The following is an 18629-nucleotide window of genomic DNA, read 5'->3' on the forward strand; positions in this document are numbered from 1 at the left end:
TAGTATTGCAGGCAATAAAAATGCATGATTTCTGTTGCTATATGCTGTGGTTTGGGGTTTTATTTTCAGTGCTACAGGCTATAGCATAATTCATTCATCAAAAAAACAAAAGTGTAAAATAATAAAAAGAAAAAACTAATCAAACCCCAGGATAAGAGTCTTTCTCCTTAACTACATGTGCATCTCTTAAGGGTTAGTGTGAGCTCCAGCAAGCTACCACTGGGACCAATAGTGATAGACCTTTGTCATGCTGTATTGAGGGTTTATTAAGAGCTTTGCCTGCTTTATTTGGCTTTTTGATGTTTATATGTAGCTTGATTCAGGATTCCACCTTTCTCCAGTGCTCATTAGTCGTAGTGGCCTTTCCAAACCAGGTCTTTTGGGACTGGTGGTGATTGTGACAGATGGCAGAGGAACAGAATTGCTCTGGGACACGGCTACTCGCTCTGTCTCTGTCCTTCTCTTGCCTTCTCTCCTCTTATTTCAGTGCTGATGTTGGATTCCCATGCATTTGCCCCTGGAGAGACACAAATTACAGTAGTTACTTAAGCAGCACTTCAGACTACTTGTAAGAATAAACTCTCATGCTTCCCTTTGTCAAATAGAAAGCAATTATGTTTTCCTCTTTTACAATTGGATTTCTTTTTCCTTCTCGTAAAAAGGTAATGCATTGAGAATGTTGAAGCCTAAAGACAGAGCTTTGTAGAAAAGCATTAGACAGTTGAGCTAAAGCATTTTTCAGCTGCTTTCCTGGACTTATTTTTAATTAGACATGCTCTGATGGAGAAAACTGGTATTTTAATTCTGGCCTCTAAAGGGCCAAGATTACTTACAGCAATATTCTCCTAATTTGTATGATCAATATATCCTCCATATTTGTCCAGTACAAATGGGAATGGTGTGTCACTGTCATTAATTCTGCAAAAAAAAAAAAATTAGTGTTTTGCTTAAAGAAGTAAAGCAAAATGCAGAGAAATTTTAGCTGGGGAAAAAGAGAAGAAAATGAGGAGGAAAAAAAAAGAGATGATGGGGAAAAAAGAGGAAGAAATAGATATTAGGCTATGTTATTTATGTCTTTTTTTTAAATCTTTTTTTTTTTTTTTCCCTCCTGGTTGGTAAGGTAAAACTTGAGCTCTTGAAGTCAATCTCAGTGTGGGAGGTTTTTCTCAAGACACTGTAGAGAGCACAAAATCCCAGGATTTAGTATGAGAATGGCACCCACTAAGATTTCTGTAAATTCCAGTACTTGTTGGAAAACCTACTAGCACATACCAGGGTAATGTAGAAACACTTACAATACAATGCCACAAATGTTTGTGCCATTCATAATTTTAAACCCAATCCCATTTGTTGCTCTCTTGTTTGCCCAGTACTAAAGGCCAGATTTCTTTTTCTTTATTCAAAATAAAAATGTCACACAAGGAATACTGTATTGTCTCCAGTCTTGCTGAGGTGACAGGCATCTTCCTCCTCTTCTCTGTGTCTTCACAAAGATTAATTGCCTCTTCAAACCCCTGTGCCTTTTGCCTTCAAAGCATTCTCCCTTTGATCCCTCTCCTCCTTAGCTGCCCATCATCACTGGGCTCAGACATGAGGAAGCCTAAACTGGATTTGCCTGTGTGTTTGTGGAATTCACTCTTGAGGGGAGCAGCTTGCATGTCCTCCATTGCTCATGGAGTATTATTGGATTAACTCTAACAGCGAGCTGCAGTGTGTCCTGGAGAGGATCTTGGAAAAATGGGAATATTTCTGTCATTTTGGGGTCAGTGCTCTCACTGTCCCGGTGTGCTTTTTTCTTAGTTGGGAAATAAAACCTGCTTTTATGGTCTTTTCTGTTTTTTAGGGAGTGATCACCTAAATACAGTGTACACTGCTAGGATAGATAATAATAAATTCTTAGAAGTAAATATTACATGTAAACGAGCTACAAAAAAAAAAAAAAGAAGGTAAATGAATTGCAAATACTAAATTGTACGTATCTATTGGAAAATACAGTGTGCTCTATTTGTCCTTTTCTTACTTTGTATAACCCACTGACTTAAAGTGTTACTGGCTGTGTTTAAAATGAAGTTGCAAAAGGTATTGTCATATACTTAATTATAAAGCAAATCCTGCCTTCTGTTGCAGATGTAACCCCTTTTTAAAGCTAAATAAAATTTTATCATTCTTAGAATCTTCTTCCATGTACTAGAATTTTGAAAACTGAAATTTTGCTGTAGTATGGCTGAACCCAAATCTGTCTCCTCTTTTCTTTGTTAGATTTTCGGATTTGTTTGGCGTTGCAAGATGTTTCAAAAGTTATTCAAGTGGAAGCAGGCATGTGCTGTGCACGCCACAGCATACAATTTTAATTTCATGGAGGGCAATGGGGTTTTTTTGTTCTTTGCCAGGCCTTTTATGAGCATGCTGCTAGATCCCCTGTCTAATAGCACCTGCTGTGCTAGTGATGGGGATATGTGTAATGGTATGTCTACCTTGGGAGATTATGGGAATGGTGAGGGCAGGGGACCAACAGGGAGGCCAATGTGTGTATGTGTATATTTTCCAAATTCCCAGCTACGCCCCTGGCTAGGTCGCAGTGATGAAAGTGGCCTGCTGTTAACACTGGAATATAGAAAGTGGGGATTAAAAAATAGTGTTTCCCTGCATGTTAATGACTGTCTGTTCTCTGCACTTTCTAGCAAAAGCAGCAGCAGAATAACAGAATAACAGCCTCTCCAAAGCACAGCCACAGAGCCCAGTTTGCCAGACGGGCAGCCGTTCCTTGGGTTTGGAAAGCCGTGCTATCTGTGCCAGCCTCTGTCACCCTGGGTTTCAGGCCACGCCGTGGTGGCTTTATGAATTTCACCTTATAGAGGACTGGTTATTAGGGCAGATGCAACCAGGGAGTTGACAACCTCCTACACACATTGACTGGATTGACATTTGCTGAGCGGTAACAAGCTGCCATAGTGTGGTGCCATGGGGGCCCTTGGGCTTGATTTAAGAGTGCTGACACCAACTGCTTGTTATTTCGTATTTTAGAGCTGTCAGGGAGGCAACTGATGTCAGCATAAAATTATTTGATAGCTCTAAATCATGAGCAGAGTATGAATCTATTGACAGCAATAAGCAAACAGTCAAATTTTTTGGACCCTTCAATTGGGAGAAAATTGACAATGGAATGGTGTGCATACACTTACATGGGCAGGAAATGGGACTGTAGCCCATCTGTGCCCTTACTCTGAAATCCATGTCGATGATTCAGTCTTTTAATATCGTGGTAGAACTGCTGCTGTTGCTCCCCAGCAGGTTTTCTAGGAAAATACTGCACTGCAATTTTCATTGTGTTCCCACTGAACTTTTCATACGGTAAATTCGATAATGGTAACATTTGCTTGTTGTACATGTAATCACAATTACATCTATATCCACTAACAGCCTTCTTGAAAATTTGGTGTTGAGACGAGACTCTTGAAGTAGGAAGATAATATGGCTGTTATGCTCTCAGTGAATATTTATGAAGCATACAGCATTCTGACCCCAAAGCTGTATCAGTTACTTTACTATGTCCCACTTAATTTTCTTAGCTTTATTCTGGTATAACTCCATTACCATACAGTAAATCAAACATGTAAACTTCAATTATGGAGTGACAATTTTTATTTTTTTTTTAATCTCTACAGTGTTTCTTTTTTTTCTTTTCTGTCCCACTGCCCTAAGCCCATCACATGGATTTTGGGAGCTTCTGATTCTCTAATTCTGTCCCAGTACATACCAATTGAAAGCATTTAGTTGTGATTAAAGCAGATTGAATGAGATAATCCCTCTGAGTGAGCAGCTTCAAAAAGCTCAAACACAACTCTTTGGGGACATGAACTAACTCAACACAAGCTAATTCCTGCAGCATCTCCCATGTGATACGTTAGGCACACTACTTGTTTTGCTTACCAGATCCCATTAGGATTTTTTTTTTGTTCTTTAGAACTGATTTTTCACGTAAATTTTAGCAGTCATAGAGCATGGAATTGCACAGTTTAGACTTCTCTAAAATGTGCAATAGCATGACTATTTCTATGTTAGAAGTGGAAACAGATATTTCTAATGGAAGCAGTGATGCATTGAGTGGTGACCTGCAGAGGAAGGGTAATAATATGCAAAGCAGGGGAAAGAGGATTGTTTCACTTTCAGCTGTATAATGCTTTGGTTAGACAGTATCCCACTCTCTGAGCCCCACTGCCTGGCCTCATGCTTAACACTTTCCCCTCTTTCCAAGTCCCAGTAGAATGGTAGCCAAGATTTTGAAGCTGAGGCCTTGTGAATGCAGCTGGAGTTGTGAATGTTGTAATGTTGACAGCTTTTTCCAGTAAAGTATTTTCAGTTAAGGTCATAGCAGTTGTTACTTGTTTGTATTTGAATTCCTTTCCTCAAATGTATTATTTAAGGGGACCTAAATGTTGAATCTGCAACTTCTGTAGATATTAAAATATCTGACATTTTTTTCGTTTGACCTTTGGATTTTTGGAAGGGGCTTTATTTGCCAGGATCTACAGCTGAACTGATTGTGCTGGTCATGTGCTAGCCATGAGGCTACAGTGGAAAGTGATGTGATCACAGTCCTCTACTGTTTACTGTGGAGGAGAGGCTCAGAATTAAGATGTTTGGAAATATGAAATGCTTTAGTTATGTACATGAACCAAAATAAGTCTTGGCTGAATGGTCAGTGGAGTTCTGTCCTTAAAAGAAATTAAGAAATTGCTTCCTTCTGGTCTTCTCAAAAGTTCAAAGATGGTTATTACTTTTTATTTTGAATGAATCAATCTCTCACTTTTTTTTTAAGCCTGCATGTACTGATTTTTTTTTTAAATCTGAATGTAGTCTTGCAATGTAAGTGATGGTAGAGAGCTGCTCTTCAGAAATCTTAGCTGGTTGGTTTTATTCTGAAACAGGTGCAGAAAGTCAGCCTGAGGCAAAAACTTTAGAGAAATGAAAGGGTTCCTCTACTTCAGCATTTTAGGGTAGATCACAAGTGCTGTCTTTGAAAAGTGAATGTTGTGATTATCCCATTACTGTCCTCTGGCTCCTGTTAAAGAGGGATGTTGGGCCATGGGAGCTTTGCTCCTTTCAGGAGGAACTACATCAAAATGTGTGTTCAAGAAGAAACCCTGATGTGTTCCAGCAGCCTGTGAGCATTCACTTTGGCAATGGCCTAGGTCCAGTCTAAAATGACTCTACCAAAACCACAGATGGTATGGACATTACATTCTTGGTGCCAAGCCCTTTATTCCACAGATCTACTCCTGTTATACTACAGTTCTTAAAACCAGGGACGTGATATGGACTGAGGTGGCATGAAACTGTGAAAGGAGAAACAAGGTGAGCTGTTTTCAGCACGTCCAGGTTTCTGAGTGTTGAATAAAAATCACAGCCATTCTGGTAATTGTATATATATTTTTGAAATTATTTATATATTTTTGCAATTATTCTGCTGTGGCAAAAATATATGTGATTGAAATCTGAAACACGACCACCGCATAGTCTCTGTCAAGGACTTCTTTGCCACGCTTAATGTGGATTGGGGAAAGATTACAAGCTAAAATTTGAAGCAATTGGAAAGATTATTGGCATGTGCCCAGCTGGCAGCTCCTACATTATGTTAGCTCAGCTCAGTCTCCAGCCCTAGAGCAGAGAGGTGGCTGCTGAATCTGGGACAACTTGCACATGTGGAGGATCATAAATATCTTGGCCAAGTGCCACCTACCTCTGATTTTACAGAAGGAAAACTAATGCATTACTGCCGGGGCACGTTCTGCTGCATTTTGCTGTTGTTCACCAACAAAGGAGAAACAAGGGATTAACTTTAAAACTTGTTACTGAAAGTGGAGGGACTTTGATGTGCCTGAGAACATTGCTTTTAGCAATCTTGTGTACTAATTGAGGGTTCCAGTCATGTGTTAAGTGCACTGTGTGTCCAAATATAATTTGCCAATTATTACCAGCTTCAGTTGTAACTAAAGGAACCTTTGGTTTTGAATCTGCGGCTGACCTACTGGACTTGTTTTCCTGCAGATCATACCCTAGAACAGAGATGGCTCCAGTGTTGTGTTGCATAAGGAAAATGAAAATAAATTTTTTCCAAGCAGGGAAGGAGGTGTTGAGATGTGACAGATACCAAGCTGCTTTTGCAACAGGAAAGGGAAGGGTCAGAACTGGGGCCAGATTTTCTTTCTTTCAGTAATGAGGGAAGAGTGAAGAAGCAGAGCAGTTGTAGCCACTTGAGCAAACCTGACTTCAGGATTCAGTGATAGGAAATGTTCGTTATTCCTGACAATTTTGTCTTAACTTGAAGTCACCTCTGACTCAGTTCAAAATTCTTCATGGTTTTGAGACAAATGTGGGAGGTAGGAAGAATAAATAAGAGTTGGAAAAGGATGATTTGAAAAGAAGTACCTTTGCTGTGTCACTGATGTAAACCAGATAATAATTCCCATTACATAGCTGAACTAGTTGTGAGAAAGGAATGAGGGAAGGGTGTTTTTATACCATTTCTCTCCTTTTTACTTAAAAAACAGTACTGATTCTCTGTCTTTATCTTTGGTATATATAAAGCCGTTAAGGAATGGGATTACTTGTCACTTGGAGTTATCAGAACTATCCACATTTGACTGACAATGATCACTGTTTCAAAGACATGAACACTTTTCCATTGGAAAAGATATTAACACTTTTACCTTGGAATTTACCAGTAAGATTATCATAGGTCAGAAGAATAGATGCATGGAGCAGGAGATGAAACACGGGGGGAACTGAGAATGGGGATGGGCAGACAAAAGAGAAAGGCCAGCACTGTTCTGGAGAGGCAGCAATTATCCATGTAACTACATGCATGACACTTTCATACTTGTCTTTGGGTTTTGAAAAGAGTATTGCTTGTTTTAGTAGCAAAATACTGATGTAGTTTACTTTTTTTAAAATTTTTTTGGTAATCAGTTACCAAATTGATTAAGAATTGTCTATTCTTGGCCTGAACATGCTGAATTTGGTGCATTTTTAAGCAAGGACATTCATCTTTTGGACCATGGACCATTCATTTATGGTCCAAACAAGCAAAACACCTTCAAAGTCTTAGGGAAATAAAGTTACCTTACAAAAAATACCTTTTTTTTGTGTCAATATTTTGTCTCTTTGTGTAGTCTAGATGCTCTAGAAAGAAAGAAAACCAGGAATAGTGATTGTTTTTTTCTTGAGAGACAAAATCATTTTCATTTGTCTCAGCTTGAGGAAAGAACCCATAAATCTGTCAGGTTGGTTGTTATAATTTCAGGACTGCAGGAAGATGAGGCAGAGATCAGAAGTCACTCATTTTCACATAACACATCTAGAAGGATTACACTTCTATGTCCAAGCTGAGAGCCATTTCCCTTTGTAGGAGAAATCTGCTACTGTTCTCAGTCCCATGGGATACATGAACACAGCCAATTTGACTGGGGGGCTAAGGGGTTGGCTGTCTTTTGTTTTTAAGTGTTTTGTGTTGCCCTCTGATGAAGTACCCCATGTTGAAGTAACCCAACTTCAGGCCTTCAACCAGCCTTTCCCAGCCCTGCTCTGTATCCATTGGCTATAACTGGGCTTCAGGAAGATAATTCTTTTGTTCAGGTGTCTGCACTGAGGTGTGGTTACATCACCTTCTTGGCATTTTGCTTTGACAGTATGAAATTCAAAGGAAAGGACCTCTCTTCCATCATCAGGGTTTTTTTAATATAATATATGAAAAGGGAGTTGCGGTTGAGGAGTTGTGGGAGTTTAATTAGGTGAAGCTATTGAATGTCACTAGGCTTTTTGAGCTGTTGTCAATAAGTGGACTGTAATATTACATGCATTTACCTGTAATATCTATCCTTGTAAAACTGAACTTTTTTATTATCATTTTTATTGTGTCAAGTTTTTTTTTTTTTGCCTGACAGATCTTGATAAAGGCTCTACATGCATTGTTTAGGGAAAGGTTCTGTTTGGGGCTCCATTAATAATGGATATCATCCATCTGTCTCTCAAAAATGAATTTTCATGATCTCATTGTTTTGAATGTTGTGGCTAAAGCTCACAGTTGTCATATGTAGGAAGAAGAATTTGCCTTAGTAGATTAGACCATTGGTCCATGAAATCAGGAATCCTGCCTTCACTGGCAGCCAGTTCATTGCTCTACATATTAAGGACACTATTCTGATCATTCAGGATACAGAATTTTCTCTAATTTAAATGAAAAAGCAGCATGATAGGGCTCTTTCATTTCCCTCCAGGATATTAGGGCACATTCATGGAAATGCATCAGGGACAATACCACATGCTGTGGATATCCTAAAGGGGAAAGGAGAAATCTGTAGAAGAGTAGTGAACAGTGCAGACTGTCATGTTCCACTCATGTTTTTCTTCATATTTCTTTGAAATCTTTTAGTAATTGTGTAAGTAGCAGAAGCCCTTGGGCAGCTCTGACTTTTGGGGCGTCAGTTCAGCCTTAGCACAGTCTGTGCATTAGTGGCCTTGGCAGGATTACATAAACCATGTTTTTACCTGAATAAAATGGTCCTCAACAGTTTTTCTTTAGCTCTAGGCATAAATAGTGTTTTCTCCAGTGTCACATTGGCACGCTCTGTTTTGATTTCTGCAATGCTGATCATGAGGAAATGTCTCTATTCTCTATCTATGGTAGGCATGCCATGCTCTGCTTTTTGCATTATTAAAGGACTGACACAGGGTGCCTTGTACTCTTGTCTCCCTTCTCTCATTTTGGATGACATCACTTGGAAGGTTTTGCAGAAATCGCTTCATATTCTCAAACTTTGACTCCGCTGAAGTCAACAAAATCTTTATCATTTGCTTTTGCAGGGTTAGGTTAGGAAACGGGGAATTTTATCCCCTAAAGCAGGTTTTTTTCTGATGGTTTTACTTAAGAATTATCCTCCAGCAAAACAGGACCTGACAGATCTCTCCAGAATTTCTAAGCCTAATCTCTCTCTGGAAACTGCAGATATCATGCTCCTTCTGGCTGGTAGCTGGGGCAAGAGGTGTCTCTGTGGGTGGCTGTGAGAGGAAAGTTTGACAGACACTTTGTCCTTCTTCTCCTAACTTGCATGTAATGATGAAAAAAAATAGTAAAAAAATACCAATGGAAAGAAAAATGTTGCAAACACTCGTGGAACGTGTACATTTTCATAGCTGTTCCCAAAGGAAACTTTTTGGGTTTGAAAACTCTTCAGGTGGAGACCCAACAAGATACTGTCAGACTTATTCATGCCACAAACAGTGAATTACCTAAGGTCAAAAAAAAAAACTGGCAGAGAAGCAGGCAAATTGGAAAGTCTGTGAAACTGATACATGTTCATTTATGCATGATCAAGTTATTAATTTCAGGTAAAGAGTGTTGCAGTAGGAAGGATGATCCATATTTAAACTGTGACCATGGGCAGTATTTGTATTTTGTTCTTCTAGTAAAATGACAATCATAATTTTTTAAATCAGAGAAATATTTTGTAAATAAGGATTATAAGTTTTCCAGCACTAAGGACTCAGTGCCAGCTTTGTTTAGTAGATAAATAACACAAATGAAGTGAGACCGAAATAACCAGAAATGCTCCTCTTTCTGAGTGCTGTCCTTGACTATCCTACTCCATTTACCTGTTTCCTTTGAAGAACATTTTTAAATGCAGCTGTAATGCTGTTGTTATTTCTTCTTTTTTGATGGATTTAATGTGTTGGTAACATGACTCCAAACCTGTACATAGGAACTTTTTAGGAAAAGATATTAGAGAAAAAAAAAAGGTAAATACTGCTCTTGTCAAAAATTGGTTAAAGACAGTCTTCCTTTCCCTTCCTTCATTGGATTCAAAAAGTAGGTTTTTTGGACTAGGACATCAGCTGATGTTTATCACTAGGTTTACCTGCACTGATGAAAGGAATTATGACAGACAATCTTGCTACTGAAATCTCTGCAGAGATTTCTGCACCTTCCACATATCATCCCTGTGCCATGATCTATACTTAATCTGCATTTTTTGATTTTTGATCAAGTTGTGGAGGACTAGTTAAACATGGACAAGAAGAACTAGTAAAGCTTATACATTAAAAAAAAAAAAGAACAAAGTAATTTTCAACACTGAGGTTTACAACATGTGATACCTTGGTGAAGAATGTCCAAAGGCTTCAGAAAAATAAACAGCAGTGTAATATAAATTCAAACAGAAAACACCAGTTCTTTATCAAGCAACATCAGATCTCATATTGATGGAGTTTCCAGTAGCAAGTACCATTCTGTGGAATGTTTGTGTGTATTGAAGTATCAAAATTAGAGATTACTTTCTTTGGATCAGAGGCTATGTGGGGCTTTTCTGTATGGGTTTTTGGTGAGAAATGGCAGTGCCAGGTGATAGTCCCATACCTGGAATTCCCGCTCATTGCCTTGGAAATTGGCTTAGCTTTGAAAAGTGCATCTAATCCATAACTACTTGTCAATTGATTTGGTAACCTGAAGCTGGTTAGAACCTTTGCAGTTGGTTTTGAGATACAAACATAGTCTAAAAAAAAAAACCAAAACGAAATAATTAAACTCATTTTAAAATGAGACTGTAGAAAAAATGTTTCCTTTCAAGTATTTTGGGGTTTTTTTTCCTCTTCTCAGTTTTGTTTTTACAGCCTTCTGTGGCTCTGATGTTTCTGATGCACCTTATCCTAATTTACTTTGGAGAAAGCCAGAAGAGATTTCAGGTCATTGGGTAGAAGCTGTCCTTCGTTTGCCAGGTCCTCTGTAGTTAGGTGGTGATTTTGTTTGGTTATCAGCACTGAGTTCTCAGCAGATAGCACGCAATCTCTTTGGGAGGGAGCAGCAGTGGCCAAGGCAGGTATGCCTGAGCCCAGGCTGCTGTCCCTCGCTGTCACACCGAGTGCTGTGGCTGTCACTCTGCTCCTGGCTGCCAGCACTGACAGGTGCTTGCCCCCAGGGGCCTCGCTAGGAATATTCAAGGATGATCACTCAGTGCTGCAAAACCCAACCCAGCGATTAAATAAACATAATTAAATACACTTGCAGTGTATGGAAATGTGTATTCAATAAAAAGACTGCCAAGCTGCTGTACCTAGGTGGGCCAAACGTGTAAATGAGGCAGTGGGCGATTTCAGTTTGTGGCCTCTCGCCTTAGGGAGGGTCTTTTAATGACTTGATGTGATGCCTTTTAGAGTTTATCGCTGGTGACATTTTGAGGACACGCACAGTTCGTGGAACAAAGAACAATAAAGCTGGGGTATGTTCCTGGATGTGGTTTATGTGCCCTCCAACTTCCAGCAAACAGAAGTTAAGGGCTACTGTATATTATTTTCCCTGAAGGTGGGAAAAAAAGGCTTTATTAAGGAGAATAATTTCAGCTGTGTGACAATAAACAGGTAGTAACCTAACACTAGAAGTTCATTTTAATAAAGTATTATTTTGTTATTGAGATTATTTCATTTTTTTAAATTCTATTCCTATTTATAGCCTCTATTTTGTATTTTCTGATCTTTAGGATATCATACTGTTTCCAAATTGCCTGTATATGATATATAAATACGTATATGTTTATTTATGCATTAGAAAGCCACAGTATCACTTATGCAGTGATTCTTACTTGGAGCTGCAATTAGTCCTAGATGCACTTAGCCCTCAGGTTAGTGAGTGCCTGGAGAGCGCAGACAAAAATCCTGAACTTGGCATCTTTGCTTGTTCAAGGGGCAGGGATCCCAGGTGCTTTGGGACGGTGCTGTTGTAGTCTCAGCTAGTCTGCATTTCCTCAGGACTTGCTTCTCACTCATGTTATTTGTGTGTTTCAATCTTTGAAAAGGAAAGTGGATTTTTTTTTTTGTCTCTGTAATGAGGAAATGGGAGTCCAGCTGAAATATATGTGCAAGTGTGTGTATATACAAGTACACACAATTTTCTACACATGAATCATCCCAGGATAATATATTTAGATTATCTGTAGACACAGTTTTAACAGAAATACAGCAATCTGAAAGATATTAAGCAAATTAACTCTTGTGATCACATTTGAGTCCATACCACACCTGCTACATTGCATGGTATGTTCAAAAACTATTTGGATAGTCCTGGGATTTTTAAGTTATTTTGTACTGTGTTACTGTACATACAGCTTCAGTTGCCTCCCACTTGGGATTCTATTATAGCAGACTTGCCAGTGTCTGTTCCAAAGAATTTTGTCATTCTTTGTGATGGGTAGAAAACGAGACTGAAACCTAAATTGTTCTTCTGGTCTTGGTGTGATCAGGAACTGATGGTGGCAGTAGGCAACTTCTGGAGGAGGATTTTCCAGCTAGGTCAGACTCAGTCACAACAGTGGTGCTTAGTCACCAGAACTGAGATGAATGTAGGATCCATTCAATGCAGTCATTGACTGCTTGGCCAAAACCTATTTGTGTTATTAAAGGTTACAAATAGATATCAAAATGCACCTCTGGTAACCTTCACAGCTGCTAGGTGTATGCAATTTTTAATTAGGTAGATATAAATATTCTGCTGTCCTAAACGTGAATGTCTGGTCCAAAAAGAAGATACAAAAACCTATCCTCAATTTCGTCATAAAGCAATTTAATGAAAAAAAAGTGTGCTCCCGCTGGTAATACTGTTTTCTTTCAAATTTTCTAATTTACCTTTGCCAAAGCCAACTACCCTCAAAGTCAGTCACAGTAAATGAGATGGTTTCTGCTTGGAATTACAGTCTCCATAATGGTTTCCCAAATCCTGGTTGCTCTCCTACCCTTGTTATTCCAACTTAATACGTGATGAATTAGTTAGGACTGACATGGCAAACCGAGTATTGTGTTGAGAATTTTGTGTGATTACCCCTACAGCAATTGGTAGTGGTAAATATTTTGTCCTGTTTAGTCTGTACATTTGGCTGCAACCCCTGGTAATGTTCATTGTCACAGCAGTTTCAGTCATTGGCAGCTGCCCCTGGGTTTGTGCTCTTCTTCAGGAGCTGTTCCTTGCTCCACTGTGTCCTGGTACCTCTGGAAGGAAAATGACTAAAGCCAGTCCAGGGGAGGCACTGCTTTCTTCTTTAACCCTGGTGCAGCTGTTAAACACAACATTTTAGCAGGGTTATGGAGAATATTGGTGGATTTATTGAGCACATTTCTGTACTGAAAGTTTCCATCTTTTGCAAAGTCTGATATTTTGGAAACAGCTCTGTTGCAGGCTGTGGCTATGCCAGGGAGGTGGGAGTTGGAATTTCATATAGATACAGAATGTAAAAGCATGTCATAAATGTATAATATCACAAATGCATTAACAAGAAGTTAGTTGTGAAGATTGTCTCCATGTCACAGCTGAATGTAGAGTAACAGCTTTAAAAGAATTATGCATGTGTTTTAATTTGCTTGTGGAATCTATAAGTGCATGAGAAAGGAAGGAAAGAATCAAAACATTTATATTCATGTTGCACTGATATACAATATTATTTATCTCATACTTACTTTAACTGGAACCTGAAAATGAATTTTGTCAGCATCTTCAGACAAGCTGAGCAGTCATTAAAAATAACAGCAATCATAAACTCCATGTATTGCACCAGCTGCATTTCTCCAAGTTCTGTAAGGGAGTACAGATTTTCTCACTGGGAGATGGGATCCTGCATCAAACCCCATTTCAGCAAGTAGCAATCAAAAGTGGTAAGTTGGTGTGGTTTATTACAGTTTATTTCTCCACTTTTGGTTCAGATGGCAGAATGACAGGACCTCAAAATAACTACTGCAACAAGTTTTGCTTGTTCCCTCCATAAGTAGATTTGCTCATCCTTCTGGTCTCATAGCTTTAAGTTCTAGAGGATCCTGATTCTTTTTCCCATTTTCTCTCTCCATGATAATTTTTATTTTCATTTCACTTCAGTTTCTTTTTTTTTTTTTCTGCTCAGGTCTCAGTTTGCTCTTTTAGTGTAATTCCTCTTGTTCCTGATAATCTTTTTTAGTCATGGAAAATACATAGGTAGACTTCTTCTCATGGACCAACCAGGGAATTTCAGTTGGGTGAAATAGAAAAGCTGGCCAGACACAGCCTAGAGGAAGGACTGTTCCAAAAATTAAAGGACTGAGTGTATAAAGTACAGAAAATGATGCAATAACTTTGAGAGCAATCTAGTGGATTAGATTGTGCCTAACTTGTGCCTTTTTACCATGTATGCCTGTGCCTGGCACAGCATTTGTGGCATCACATCTTTCAGTGCTGTATTTTTAAATTTGCTTAACAAATAATATTACTTCCAAAGGTAATGTTGGAAAGGGGTGAGAGGAATAATGTATAGCTCCATATGTCCATAACAAGGGTTTTCCCTCTTTCACAGATCAAGTCACATTAGTCAAGTGGCTCTTTTCCAGTCAGCAAAGGCTGGCTGAACTCTAGCCTTGGAGCATAGATCCAAACAAATCAAATGGTTTGCATTATGCAATCAATCTATAGGCATTTGCTGAAATCTAATTCCACTGTCCTTGAAATGCTCCACTGAACTTTTAAGATTTTAATAACCTCTCATTATTAGGAATATTAATGTCTCTCTGTGGAAGGTGGAATGTGGAGGGTTAATTTCTGTCCAGGTCAAAGATCAAGGGTTCAGTCAATTGTCATGAGAATACGAAAGAGAACAGTAGAGACCTCTGAATGACCCTCTTGAAAGCAGATAAACTTGCAAAAATGTCTAAGCAGTAATTTTCTGTCAAAAACTAGAGAAGGTAATGTAATTTTTCCCTGGGAAACAATGACAGCACCATTTCTCTGTGCATCTCTCCCTGCTGCTTAATCCTCACTGAGGTATTATACAGTTTGTCAGAGAAAGGAATGTACAAATGCAGTGTTCTTTGGCAAGGAATGCCCTTTATTGCACTTTAAATGTGCACACAATAGCCAGCAAGAAGGTGGTTTCATGTATCTTCTAGGCCTCAGGAAAGTTTCCTGAATATCTGGGCTGTGATAGGCAGAATAATTTCCATTTCCATGACTCAAGGGAAGCTGAAGCTTCACCATTGCTTTCAGCTGAGCTGTGGCTTTTTACACAAACCAAGGAACTGGTGGTCTATGACTGCCAAAAAAATCAAGAGTCCACAAAATGTGGTGCTTTTCTTGGTGTTTGTAACCATTGTGGTTAAATAATGAGATGAGAGAGAGAGAAAATACTGCTAAAGGATTCTAGGGAAAAGGTTTCGTTTTTTTTATTTTTAGCCTGTCACAGGAATTCATAGAAAGAATAATTAGAAATATCACTCAAACCATGGGAGACTTGGAATGTTAATACTTTCTGTGGGAGATAAGTGTTTTCATATTAAAGTGTTGGGGTTTTTTGTTGTTTTGCAACAACAGTGTTTTCTAAATTATGTCATTGTTGTCTTTTTATCTTTGTGTTTTTAAAAGAAGTGGCAGGTTATGAAAAAAAAGTTTTGTTTCTTTGGCTTGCTTATTTTATTTTTAAAAACAGGAAGTTTACTCAAACTGTTTTCGGAGCATCAGCATGCTCACAGTGATTCTCTGCTTTTTGTAAAACACATGAGTATATACACTGATGAATTGTGATGTGCTTACATTAGAATAGAATAAAAAAGCCTGCAATTATTAAAACCAATAGAATATAACATTTCCTCATCCCTACTTCAGTACTATCCCTGAATGATGAGGTTACTGAAGGAAATTCTCTTTTCCTGATGTTTCCAGAGGTTGACCTCTCAGCTTCAAGGTTGTAGGCTCATGTTTGGCACATTATTAGGCATGGAAGAGCAGAGCACATTTCACTTAATAATGCCTATTGTTTGCATTGCTCATGATAGCAAAGACTGAACTGCACACAAACAATGGAACAATAGGAATACAAGGGCTCTCCCTTGATTTCCCCAATTAAATGAATTGAAGCAGCCTGTATCTGTGTGACACATCTAAAGAGATCACCACACATCTCAGCTTAGAGGCCTCTGGGTAGGCTGAGTGTTTGAAATACATAAGCTGCAAAGGAGCTAAAACACTGTCAGGTAAAAGGAATCTTTGAGAAGTGAAGTAACCCTTTTATCACAGGTGTTGTTTTAAGGTCCATCTTTAATGCAGAATAAACTCAAATAATCTTCCTTCTCACTTGCTTGAGTATTTGTTCCTCCAGTCTTGTAAATAAATTCTGACGTGCTTGAATCAATAATAAAATTTATTCAGTGCTGATTTTGATCTCTTTTAAAAAGCACATATTACAGGAGGAATGACAACAAAGCAAGGTGCTTTCTCTTTCATATATTAGCTATTTTAGTCAAAAGTAAAGTCAGCTATTTCATAGGTACCAAAGTTCATTCAAACTTTTAGGATTCTAGTGACAACTTATATAAACCATATTAAATGGCTTTTTAGCACATTGATCTACAAGATAAAATGTAATTTGACTAAATGAGACTAAATTAACAGATAATTAGGCTAAATCTAATAGATAAAATCTGAAGACCAGGCCACACCATGCAATGCATCAGAATCCAACTATGGGAGCTGTTGTAGTCACTGTAGCTTTCAAGTAGCCCAGCAAGGGATCTTAGAAATTCCTATGGAGAGATGCTCTTTGCAAATCAGTGTCTTCAGGAGTGCTGTGGAACTGCTGTATTTATTTAACTCAGAGATGAAGTTTTTTGGTTGGGATCATCACACCATATCTAAGAAATGTTGTTGAAGGAAAAGGTGTGCCAGTAAATTCCTTGGTTTGATTTCAGCTGGCATAGCCCTCACGGATACTCACCATCGTGCTTGTGGTGCAGTGGTTATTGCCATATCTTTATGACAATCATAGAATCACAGAACATGCTGAGTTGGGAGGCACCCCTCAGGATCATCAAGTCCAGCTCCTGGCCCTGCACAGGACACCCCAAGGATGTCAATCTTTATTTTTTCTACTGAGAAACCATTTCCTTTAGCTCGTACTACTGTGGCTACAGTTTACAGGAGAGAACAGCTTTCCCTTTTGTAGCTGCACATCATGAATAACAGCTTTATTTGGTGCCAAATGAGATGCCCTGATTTGTGAGCTTTCCATAAACATATCTGAATTGTTCAATTTCCTTCTCATTCCATAATTTCCATCTTGGCCTTCTGCCTGCTGATATTCAGATAAAGAGTGCATTCAAGTCATTTACAAAAATGCTGTGAAACTGACTGTAGCCTGCTATCAAGCTTAACAGGATTGTTTGAATTTTGTTTATGTGTAGTGTAAGTACCATTCAACATTTTATTTGAACAGCTACTTTAGCAACCCACTTGCTGTAATGGATGGTAACAGGAAAAAAACAGCATTAGCTGTTACCTGCTAAAATGAATATATTCCATGTTCATGGCAGAGGGTAACACTGATTGTTATTTATAGGTTTGTTTTAATGCTTTTTTCATTTGAGAAAAGGAGCAGGATAACTTACTGTTTTCTTTTTTTCTTACTTTTCTTTCATGTCCTTTCCACATGATGATGTATTTCTAACATGGATAACTGAACTGCTGTGCAAATCTCTTGAATTTGATATGACTTCAATAGGTAAGTGAATGATCCCAAATTACTTCAGTACTTTTGCCAAAAAAATATTAATTTAAAATTTAGAATGTAAAAGAATCTTAATTAATTTCCAAAGAAACAATTAAAACGTGATTGGTATTGAGTCCAGCAAACAGCAAACTGGGCTGATAAAGGCTGGGATCAGCCTGATTCTTCCTTTTTCCAAGGGAACATGTATATTCCCATATTTTGGCCTCAGTATTAGGATAAATTTAGCACCTGCTCAACTGCTTGCATTATAGGATCCATGTTTATCATGGATAAGCATGAAGAAAGAGTTACAGTGGAAAAGGAAGTCTTTGGGAGTAAATTCTATACTCAGAGACTTGGAGGGAAAATTCTAAGAGAAGAAATCTTGTCTTCAGCCACTAAATTTCTGTGGTTTTTTAATATCTGAAAATATATACCAAACTAGGAAACTCTTGATGAGGAGGATGATTGGGAAGGGGGAGCAAAGCAAGGTACAGGGATGTGAAAAACTTTTCTGAGATCACTCCATCCAGTGGGTGGGTATCCACTGGATATCATGTTGTCGGTGTCTACTGACTGTAATTTACAGTAGTAAATGTGACCCTACAGATAACAGCAAATTGCTCTACCTGAGCATGGAGATACTCACTAGAGGTCAAGACAATTCTTGGGCTTGCCTTTCTAACATCTAAGGCAGAAAATTGTGACTATATAGATTAAAAATAATAATGCTGCACTTCATGACACAGCCAAGCAATAGAAAGTTGTAAAGTATGGAACAGATCTGGCAAAGTTTTTTTTTTTTTTTTTTTCCTTCTTTCCCCTAAATATGGAGTTTCTGTGTATTTGTGTAGTTTTATTCTGGCTCTTGTAGAGGCAGGGGAAGAGGGTTGTGGCTATCCATCTGGCATTTGAACCTGAGTGTGTACAGGAATCCTCACCCTCAAGCCCAGGCTCTATCCTATCCTTGCCATCTCAGGGCACCTGGCTGTGCCCAGGTGAGAGAGACTGGGACAGAACCGTGGCATGACCAGGCAGAACCTGGCAGAACCCCCTAGAAGCATGACCTGCCAGAAAAGCATGTGTGTGCCA

General features: G+C 38.6%; 1 protein-coding gene across 1 annotated transcript in view; it reads left to right on the forward strand.

The window, feature by feature from the left end:
- LOC115948564 (roundabout homolog 2-like) overlaps positions 1–17781 on the forward strand; it is a 209288-nt gene extending 191507 nt beyond the window's left edge. The window contains exon 3 of the mRNA XM_031061934.1: positions 17550–17781. Coding sequence (XP_030917794.1) covers positions 17550–17557 — 8 coding nt within the window. The 3' untranslated portion in view covers positions 17558–17781. The remainder of the gene's footprint in view (positions 1–17549) is intronic.
- Positions 17782–18629: the final 848 nt, after the last annotated feature.

This window comes from Geospiza fortis, unplaced genomic scaffold (genome assembly GCF_000277835.1).
Source record: "Geospiza fortis unplaced genomic scaffold, GeoFor_1.0 scaffold24, whole genome shotgun sequence".
NCBI lineage: Eukaryota > Metazoa > Chordata > Aves > Passeriformes > Thraupidae > Geospiza > Geospiza fortis.